Source organism: Sinocyclocheilus grahami, unplaced genomic scaffold (genome assembly GCF_001515645.1).
Source record: "Sinocyclocheilus grahami isolate Dianchi unplaced genomic scaffold, SAMN03320097.WGS_v1.1 scaffold503.1, whole genome shotgun sequence".
Lineage (NCBI taxonomy): Eukaryota > Metazoa > Chordata > Actinopteri > Cypriniformes > Cyprinidae > Sinocyclocheilus > Sinocyclocheilus grahami.
Window position 1 is genome coordinate 1,411,600 of NW_015505682.1, and position 10,001 is coordinate 1,421,600.

The window sequence follows — 10,001 nt, forward strand, 5'->3', positions numbered from 1 at the left end:
ACGACATGCAGCGGCACCATCTCAGTCTCTGTCTGGAGCGGGTGAAATAATTATAATGCTGAAGGTGAGGTACTCACCTTCATATTAATTCATTAAATAACTTATAAAGTAATTTGAAAACCTTGTGTGAGACGTAATTTCACAAACAGCGTGAGTGAATCACCGCACGCGCTCTCACGCTTTCTCTCTCAAAACACGCAAATGGCTTCAAATCACATCGCATCTGTCTATAAGCGAGCTGCACGCTGCACAGTTGACAAAGGAATTGTCACTTGCACAATCGAGGCAGTGTCACAAGCGTCACTAAAGTTTATAAATTGCATTACATTTTAATTCTTGCCAGTGTTTAACCATTAAGCGCTCGCGCGCACTTCTGGAGAAATGCACCCTTGCAGCGCACACACATAATGCCAGGTTCACATTACTCCGTTTGCAGTGCGTATGTGGTGCGTATTTTTTCCACGCTCATGTTAACGGATTAATAAAGCGTGCACACTGCACACGGTTGGTGTCCGGCAGTGCGTTCCAGGAGTGGCGCGTCTGCAGCAGTGCAGAGATCGTTTTCGCACCTAGTCTATTTTTGCTGCACTGCAAGTGCTGAATTAAAGTAACAGCGCGTTGTTTGCAGTAAATATGAACATGAATTGACACGAAAATGTAGTAATTACACCATAAATGCATATTATTAAAGTCTACTGTGTTTCACAGTCAACACATATGGCTTTTTGGCTAGGTTTAAAGGGAAAGAGCACTTTTAGATAAGGCAATAATAGATGGCACTCGTGGAGGAAGGAAAACAAAGTTCTTTATGAACTGCAGGATTGCTTGTAATAAAGATTTCAATGCAAAAGGAAAGGCAGTAGAGCTGACTATTTCTGTCAATGGTAAGTTTGTGATAAAGTAGCTTAATTGTTTTGCCACAACTTAAAATATAAATCTAGAAGTAAATGCAAAAGTAAAAAGCATTGAATAAAGTGTTGCTTATATTTATTGACTTTAAACATGTCTGTGAAAGATTGTATTACTGTACTGTGTAAAAAAAAAAGAATTGCAATCCTGAAAAAGCATTTTCAGTGACAATGTTTGGATTTGAAATCAAAATAATGGATAACCCTGATCGGAGCACCCCTATTACCTTCTATATTCAAGTAAATCACATTTCTAAAGCGTTTTTACATTATAAAAATGAATTATCCTAAAAGGAATTGTTCAGAATTTGAAGAAACGCACCGATGTCAGGGATGACTTCGTCTTCCTCAGACTCGCTGTTTTCGGAGTCATCCTCATTTCCCTTCTCCATCTGTTCATCTGGTTCGGTCACAGTGCTATCTTCATATGTATAACCAATCTGAGCTTTCTTCTCAGCGAGTCTAATAGTAAAAAAAAAAAAGATGTGATGCTTCTAACAGAATGTACTTTTAGCCACATATGTTTTAAGTACTGATACACAAGTTCATACTTTTTCTTTTCATCCTCATTTGGTTTCTGTAGGCCACCGTAGAGTTCTTCCACATAGATCTGGTACAAACACTGCTCTTCAGAGACTACAACATGAAAATAATATTTTTTGTGGATTCTTCCAAATTCAATAACATTAAATGAATTGTAAAAAAACCCCAATAATAATAAAAAAAAAAAAAATACCAACAGCAACTCACTGTTCGCAAAGTCATTCTGCACCAGACCTCTATAGCGCTCATAACTGCACTTCCTCTCTTCTGATTCCTGCTCTGGGGTGCTGTGACAGAAACAGTGAACTTAATCAAAAATTACACAAACCAGAAACCACTTCAGCATAATTTAATGAAAACTTCTTTAAACCCCGGTGGGTCATTTTTAACTGCACATTATTGTTTTGAATTGAATTGTATTATTTCATCAGAATAGTACAAAAGTTGGTGACGTTAGTGACACTTGCTATATGAACATAAAATAATAATTTATCACAAATAACCACCACCATAGAATATGAATGGGAAATCCCAAAAAATAGTGCATTTTTTTCCCTCAATGAAGTAGTCATCGATTACGTCTAAATATCTATTCAAATTCTAAACCTACTAAAAGTATGTTATGACTGCATATACCCTTATGAGCATTTAGAGAACATACATCCCTATATCTATAGTATTAAATATGATTTTCTTTAATTCTCCTACCCAACGGTGCCAATCTGCCTTCCATTCATTGGATTTTAAATGCATTGGCTCTGATATAACTTTAATGATGTATTAATTTAAAATTTGAATTGTTTTTATATTTTTAATATTTCTTTTAATAGAAATGAATAATAATTAGAAATGAATATTGTCTAGCCCGAAGTTCCCTTAAAACAGAAAATATTAGAAAATAAATATTATTGGACAATATATAGAATATTTAGTTATTTAAAAAAAGGTGATTGTCCCCTAAGTGAGAAATAACAGAGGGTTTAAACTTAAAACTAGGCATGGGCCGATTACCAGTTTCAAGGTATACCACGATTTGAAAATGTCATGGTTTCAAAACCACTAATATTTTCCATTATACCGTTCCTGCGGTATGCGCTGTTTTTCAAGTCTCCTCAAAGACTGAAAGTGTAGGAATCCCTCAGGTTGAGTGCAGTGTAGAGAGTAACACGACCCTCCTCCTCCTCCTGTTGGTGCGAGCGAGCGGTCAGTCACGTGTGTGTAGGATGGCTTCCCCTGGAACTTACGCGATCGGCAACCGGCCGTTTTGTCTTATTTCAACTCGTCTCTGTTCTGGACTTGCACAAACTGTGTTGCACTTGCAATGCAATCATTTTCCAAAATGTCATTTATGTGAAAATATGAAGTCTGTAAACGCCCATTAACAAAGGCCTTTTTTCTTTTCATCTCGTCTCTGTATAGTTCTGCAGTGTTTCAGAGCAGCGCTGCTTTGTTCAATAGGGTCTGGCTGCAGACATGCACTTGCATTTTCAGACTTGCACTCTCAGACACCTGCACTTCCGCGAGTGACGTCACTTGCAGTCTTTTTTTATTTTATTTTTTTAATTATTTTAAAATGGATTAACGATTTTTTTTGATTGAATCTCTCAACATTTTACACAAGTAGCCAGGTGGTGAAGACAAGAAAAAAAATTTACTAAATCACGAAGTCACTTGCAATCGCCGCTTGCACTCTCAGCTACTTGCAACCCACACGAATCGTGCGTTTTGCCAAAGGAGACGAGACGCTGTGGTAGTTAAATGATTAAAACTAATTTAGTACTATAACATACAGGGTCCTGCAAGTCATCTGTAGGAGAAAAAGATAAGACCCGCAAATCCGTGGCCACAGAACAGCAGAATATGAATGCAATGCGCAAAGTCTCTCATTAAGCGCTTTTAAACCTCCCGTAGAAAACCATAAACGCTTAATAGGCTATGGCTTAATGCATTAAGATAAGTGCTATTAAAAGTTCAAATTCAGTTTATTAATATAATGTATGTATATAATGTTTTCCTCCCAAACCACAAAAGGTGGCATAACGGTCTAAGATTATAAAGACCTCATATGCTCCTCTTCATTATTAAAACACAATTAATATGTACAGATAAGCAGGTGAGACCAGAATAGAGTTGGTCCATTTAATATCACTTAATTAATTTCTTAATGCGTGTTCATATGGTCTGTGTAATTTGCATCAACAATAAGAAATACTGAATTTGGTCTTTATCATCTTAGTCCGTTATGGCACATTAAGCGTTTTGCTTATATGGGAGGAAAAGTATAAGTTTGCTCGTTGTGTTCATGAGCATATGCTTGCCTTGTAGTAGCCTAGTACATTAAATGAATAAACTATCTCAAATGTGATCTTTTAATAGCACTATCTTAACACAATTAGCCATATTAAGTGTTTATGGTTTTCTACGGGAGGTTTAAAAGCGCTTAATGAGAGACTTTACTTTCATATTCTGCTGTTCTGTGGCCACGGATTTGCGGGTCTTGTCTTTTTCTCCTACAGATGACTTGCAGGACCCTGTATGTTATAGTACTAAATTAGTTTTAATCATTTAACCACCACAGCGTCTCGTCTCCATTGGCAACACGCACGATTCGTGTGGATTGCGAGTAGCTGAGAGTGCAAGCGACTTTGTGATTTAGTAAATTTTTTTCTTGTCTTCACCACCTGGCTACTTGTGTAAAATGTTAAGAGATTCAATAATTTTTTTATTATTAAATTAAATAAAAAATAAAAAAAGACTGCAAGTGACGTCACTCGCGGAAGTGCAGGTGTCTGAGAGTGCAAGTCTGAAAATGCAAGTGCATGTCTGCAGCCAGACCCTTCTGGCTTTGTTTGCAGCAGTAACCAAGGAAACACTGTATCTGGTGTTCCATGAGCGCCTCCTGCTGTCAGAGAATGAATATGCGTCTCATTCAGGCATGTAGTATAATTTCACAAAGCTAGTCAGAACATTCTGTTTTTGCTTCAAATTGGGTTATTATTAAAGCAAATTAAGTACATGAAATTATATAACTAAATGATAGGAAATTATATAAATGATATGTATATGAATTATATAACTACAATTAAATACCTGTAATTACAGATTTAGGTTCAATAAAGATGTCAGTCTTTATTTTTCCTCTTTTTAGGAAACAAATCAAAGAAAAAAATAAACAAATTCTACTGTTCCTGATATTCTGTACGTTGCTCAATAACAAAATATATTGTGTTCAGCGGGGAAAGGTTATTATTATTTTTTTTTACCCAGTCATTTAAAATAACACATTTTAGAGCTGTAACGACAATACCGTGAAGCCGTGATATTTTTGCTTAAGGTTATCATACAGTCAAAATCTCATACCGGCCCATGCCTACTTAAAACCAGACGGGAAATTAAACCACACTATGCCACCGTTTTGAAAAGACAGCATCCTACCTATTTCTTTGCATAATCAAGGCAATCTATTTTATATTTTGCTACATGACAGATGCATTAAGATCAGACAACTCACGTAGCGTTGAGGAGAGGTGGTGTATAGGTGGGGATGTAGTCCAGGTGTGCTCTGACATCAAACCTATCAATCATGTAGCTGGTATCTCCTTGCCAAGGCATCCTGTTAGAACAAAGGATGAAGTTGTGACAGATTTCCAAATAAAAACCTTTATATAGGCTGTTATGTTGGTGTAAGAAATAAGGCAGCATGATTAATTGAATTAAAACCAAAATTGCGATAATGGCTTTGTGCATTTCTCAGATTGCAAAGGCTGTGATGTTATTAAATAATTATGTGCGCTGTATGTTTCAGAGTAAAGCTTTTACTTTCCATCCACAAATATACATTTGATGATGCAACGTTTGAAAATGATGTAATTAACATTGCCAAAAATATCAGTACTGTAATTTTCCAGTTAAAACATAAAATACATTTTTTATGTTGTTACTTTTCCTAAACACTGGATTTATTTTTATTTTACAATGAAATTTGATATTTCTTTTGATTTATTTACTAACTTTTTATAGTTTTATTTAGTGGCAATAATAATAATTATTATTAGGAGAACCATTTTTTTTTTCTCCAGAAAAATCACAATTAGTTTTCTTCCCAAATCACTGATCCATATGCTAGTTACATACATGTTGAGGGGACTCTCAGCCGCCAGGGCTACTGCTGAATCCAGGTGAATTTTGTATGCCCGTCCATGAACCTGCAAGAACTGGGCTGGATCCTTTTTCTACACAGAATGAGAGAAGTGTGATTGTTCATTTAAAACTTCGGTCCAGGACCAAGATTAAAGGGATAGTTCACCCAAAAATTAAGATTTGATGTTTATCTGCTTACCCCCAGGGCATCCAAGATGTAGGTGACTTTTTCTCTTCAGTAGAACACAAATTATGATTTTTAAGTCCAGCTGTTGCAGTCTATCAGTCGTATAATGCATGGCAATGGTAACAAAATCTATGAGTGTAAAAAAAAAACACGCACAGACAAATCCAAATTAAACCCTGCGGCTCGTGACGACACATTGATGTCCTGAGACACGAAACGATTGGTTTGTGCGAGAAACCGAACAGTATTTATATAATTTTTTTACCTCTAATACACCACTATGTACAACTTCCTTGAGCGCGAGCAGGCATCCGGTGCGTGAGGTGTGTACGCGCTCTGGCGTAGTTTACACAAGCGCGGGAAGTGATCTCTCGTGCATATACGTCACTCATTGTTTACACAGTGCACAAACATTGTAGGTATGACGGCTAATCAAAATGGTACTTACTTGCGCTTATCCAGATTGTTCAAACCGACTTAAAACTAAAAGATTACTTTCTCTTCAACCAACCTAACCAACTAACACACTAGCTGCCACATATAGTGCCATTCTGAATGTGAATTCATCTTTACACTTACAGATTATTTCACCATGGGAAAACACATGCCAAAAACATTATGCTAAAATAGTTTATACTGTAGATTTCCCCACTGCACGTAATGAACTGCAGCAACTATACATTAAAAACATGGCACTTGTGTCATGTGTCAATCAACGTACAATACAATTATCATATTGTTAACGAAACTAGTAAACTGTATTAACTGAACACCAAGTGTCCAAACACTCACAGGAAAAGTTGTTTATAGGTTACAGATTAACTAACCCTTGATTAAAAAAGCCTGACACGGCCAGATCCTAAGTAAAAGAGGATTGCGTTTGCAACATAAACAGCATCAAAACTGTATAATAATGGTTGAAACGCTTGACCTTTACATTGTAAGTGCATAATAACACATTTAACTACACAACAACAAAATGAAGAAACAGTAACGTTGATAGCCAAGTGGCTAAAGCCTCTCAGGCTAACTTCACATACATCTCAATTCTGAAAATTATTCCTAATGTTATTTTGAACGCACATCAAAGACTACAAACTACTCAGGTCGTGCAACTTTAATGCAGCATTAAGATTTACAGCTCACGTCAGATGATATATTATGTTATTAAACGCTGGCGGAGCCGCTAACGCTAGCGTGCTAGCTGGCTATATTTTACATCCAACGTTAACAAACAACTGACAATGAAGCGATATGACCATCACCAAGCCTGACACGGCCAGATCCTAAGTAAAAGAGGATTGCGTTTGCAACATAAACAGCATCAAAACTGTATAATAATGGTTGAAACGCTTGACCTTTACATTGTAAGTGCATAATAACACATATTTAACTACACAACAACAAAATGAAGAAAGAAACAGTAACGTTGATAGCCAAGTGGCTAAAGCCTCTCAGGCTAACTTCACATAGATCTCAATTCTGAAAATTATTCCTAATGTTATTTTGAACGCACATCAAAGACTACAAACTACTCAGGTCGTGCAACTTTAATGCAGCATTAAGATTTACAGCTCACGTCAGATGATATATTATGTTATTAAACGCTGGCGGAGCCGCTAACGCTAGCGTGCTAGCTGGCTATATTTTACATCCAACGTTAACAAACAACTGACAATGAAGCGATATGACCATCACCAAATATCCTTTGCGACTTCCAGAATTAAACGAATTACCTGTTTATGTTTACAATATGTATAGTGTGATTTTTCTTCATAGAAAACACAAACGTCGGTCACCAAGTGGAAAAGGCCGCTAGTTTACATACACGCCTCCCAGTCCCAGCGCACGCGCTCTCAGATCATTGAGATGAGCTGAGGAAACAACTAGAGGGGCTGCTGCTGCTTCTTCTTCTTCTTCTTCTTCTTCTTCTTCGGGTTTTAACGGCACTTCTTCTTCTTCTTCTTCTTCTTCTTCTTCTTCTTCTTCTTCTTCTTCTTCTTCTTCTTCTTCTTCTTCTTCTTCAACGTTAACAAACAACTGACAATGAAGCGATATGACCGTCACCAAATATCCTTTGCGACTTCCAGAATTAAACGAATTACCTGTTTATGTTTACAATATGTATAGTGTGATTTTTCTTCATAGAAAACACAAACGTCGGTCACCAAGTGGAAAAGGCCGCTAGTTTACATACACGCACACACGCCTCCCAGTCCCAGCGCACGCGCTCTCAGATCATTGAGATGAGCTGAGGAAACAACTAGAGGGGCTGCTGCTGCTGCTGCTTCTTCTTCTTCTTCTTCTTCTTCTTCTTCTTCTTCTTCTTCTTCTTCTTCTTCGGGATTTAACCTTTCTTTTCCATATTATTATTATTATTATTATTATTTTTTGGCTAGTAGACTTACATTGTGTTTGAGAATATAAATTCTCCCACAGGGAGCGCACTCTGGCTCATAAACATTATAGTGTAAATGTATGTACTTTATAGGCGTTTTAGGCTGTTTTGAGATATTTGAAACGTGCAAATAATATATATGGATATAATAAATTGGTTAGCTACTATATATATCACTTATATTCACTTTAGTAACTGTGATCAATCTGGTGGTTATCATAGAGTTTCGGTAGTAAAAAAGTGCTTGTGGCTCTTTGTGAAGCTGTGAGCAGCATATTAGATAAGATATTTGCACTGTACAGGTAGCTAAACACTTTACAATAAGGTTCCATAAGTATATTTAACGCATTAACTGACAATAATGAGCAATACATTGTTACAGTAGCTATTTTAATCTTGTTAACATTAGTTAATAAAAATACAGCTGTTTATTGTTAGTTTCATTGTCTGATTCTCATTGTTAATATCTCATTCTTAACTTAGGTCCATTAAATAACATAGATAGATGCAAGTTCATTTTAATGATGTATTAGTAAATATTGGAAAGAAGTATTTTTCATTGTTAGTTCATGTAGTTAACTAATGTTAACAAATGGAACTTTATTAGCCTATATAAAGTGTTAGGCCTTCCACTGTACCTCATAAAATATGGAACAATGGCAGAATGGGCAGGGGTAAAAAAGAGCAAAATGTATTAAAGATGCACTCATAAATGTATGTGTTGTGCTGCATAATATGAGATTTGTCTTAGACTTTACATATAAGCTAAAGGTTTCACTTGCCACTGCTTGCCAATGCAACTACAGAACATAACATCATAACGACTGGTACAGTGTTTTTATATATATAAAAAGCAAAATAACTATTGCAGTGCTGCAAAAACGAATAACTTTTAAGAAAAGCAATATATGTGATATGTGAGCACTTTTATGCCAGTGTCAAAAAACATGGTTTAATGAACTGGCCATTAGGTGGCGATACTGGCACATTTCAAAAATATGCTTCATTTATATATATTTGGTAAAGGCCAAGGGACAAATCCCACGGTTATGCAACAGAAAATTTACTTAGCATGCAGAACAGTACATTTTAAACACACCATGTGTAGTCTGTTCAAAGACTAAAAATTCACCACAAAGACCAAAATTACACAAAAAGTACGCTTTCAATGGGAGCATGGTCCTCCATCCTGTTTGGTGCTGCTTGTTAGACTTCGTAGGCCTATGAATGCGACAGGACTGGTAGAAAAAATAATTTGTTACTTAAGCAGTGTTCTGGACATACCTAATCAACGAGAATAAAACTGTATTATGTAAATCATGTTATGTGAATGTAAAACCTTCACAGCATAACTCTGAAAATTTGCCTAATATTAGTACCAATAGAACAATTTCATTAAACAAAATGAGCAATTTTAGAAATGATCAATACAGATGATTCAGGAAAATGTGGAATGTGTTATATGATATCTAAACATTATTTTCTTTAAACTCTACACTCATTACAGTGAAGGAGAAATTGCCTCAGTTTTAACCCCTCAAGTCTCAAATCAGCCAGACTCTTTGTCTGTGTAGGTATGTGTGGTCTTTGAGCCCATATCTGGTAAGTATCTTCTCTGCTTCACAAAATATATTTCTGTTTCGCCAGATAATGCTGTACTTTACATAGATTTTATATTTAGAAAATTTGCCTATTAATTCTTATATAATATTTTTGATTAACTATTATAATAGGTTCCAATCAGCAGTGCTTTTAAAACATAAATGTTTTATGGCAGTGTTTCCTAGAATGAAGACATATCTGCTTTACTGCAAGTGTCTCGTAA

At 35.9% G+C, this 10,001-nt stretch overlaps 1 protein-coding gene across 1 annotated transcript in view; it reads right to left on the minus strand.

The window, feature by feature from the left end:
* The window catches only part of clasrp (CLK4-associating serine/arginine rich protein), a 16,863-nt gene extending 10,535 nt beyond the window's left edge, over positions 1-6,328 (minus strand). Inside the window, exons 1-6 of the mRNA XM_016236976.1 lie at positions 6,299-6,328; positions 5,586-5,683; positions 4,963-5,064; positions 1,659-1,738; positions 1,460-1,544; positions 1,231-1,370 (exon numbers count right to left, since the gene is read on the minus strand). Coding sequence (XP_016092462.1) covers positions 1,231-1,370; positions 1,460-1,544; positions 1,659-1,738; positions 4,963-5,064; positions 5,586-5,683; positions 6,299-6,328 — 535 coding nt within the window. The remainder of the gene's footprint in view (positions 1-1,230; positions 1,371-1,459; positions 1,545-1,658; positions 1,739-4,962; positions 5,065-5,585; positions 5,684-6,298) is intronic.
* Positions 6,329-10,001: the final 3,673 nt, after the last annotated feature.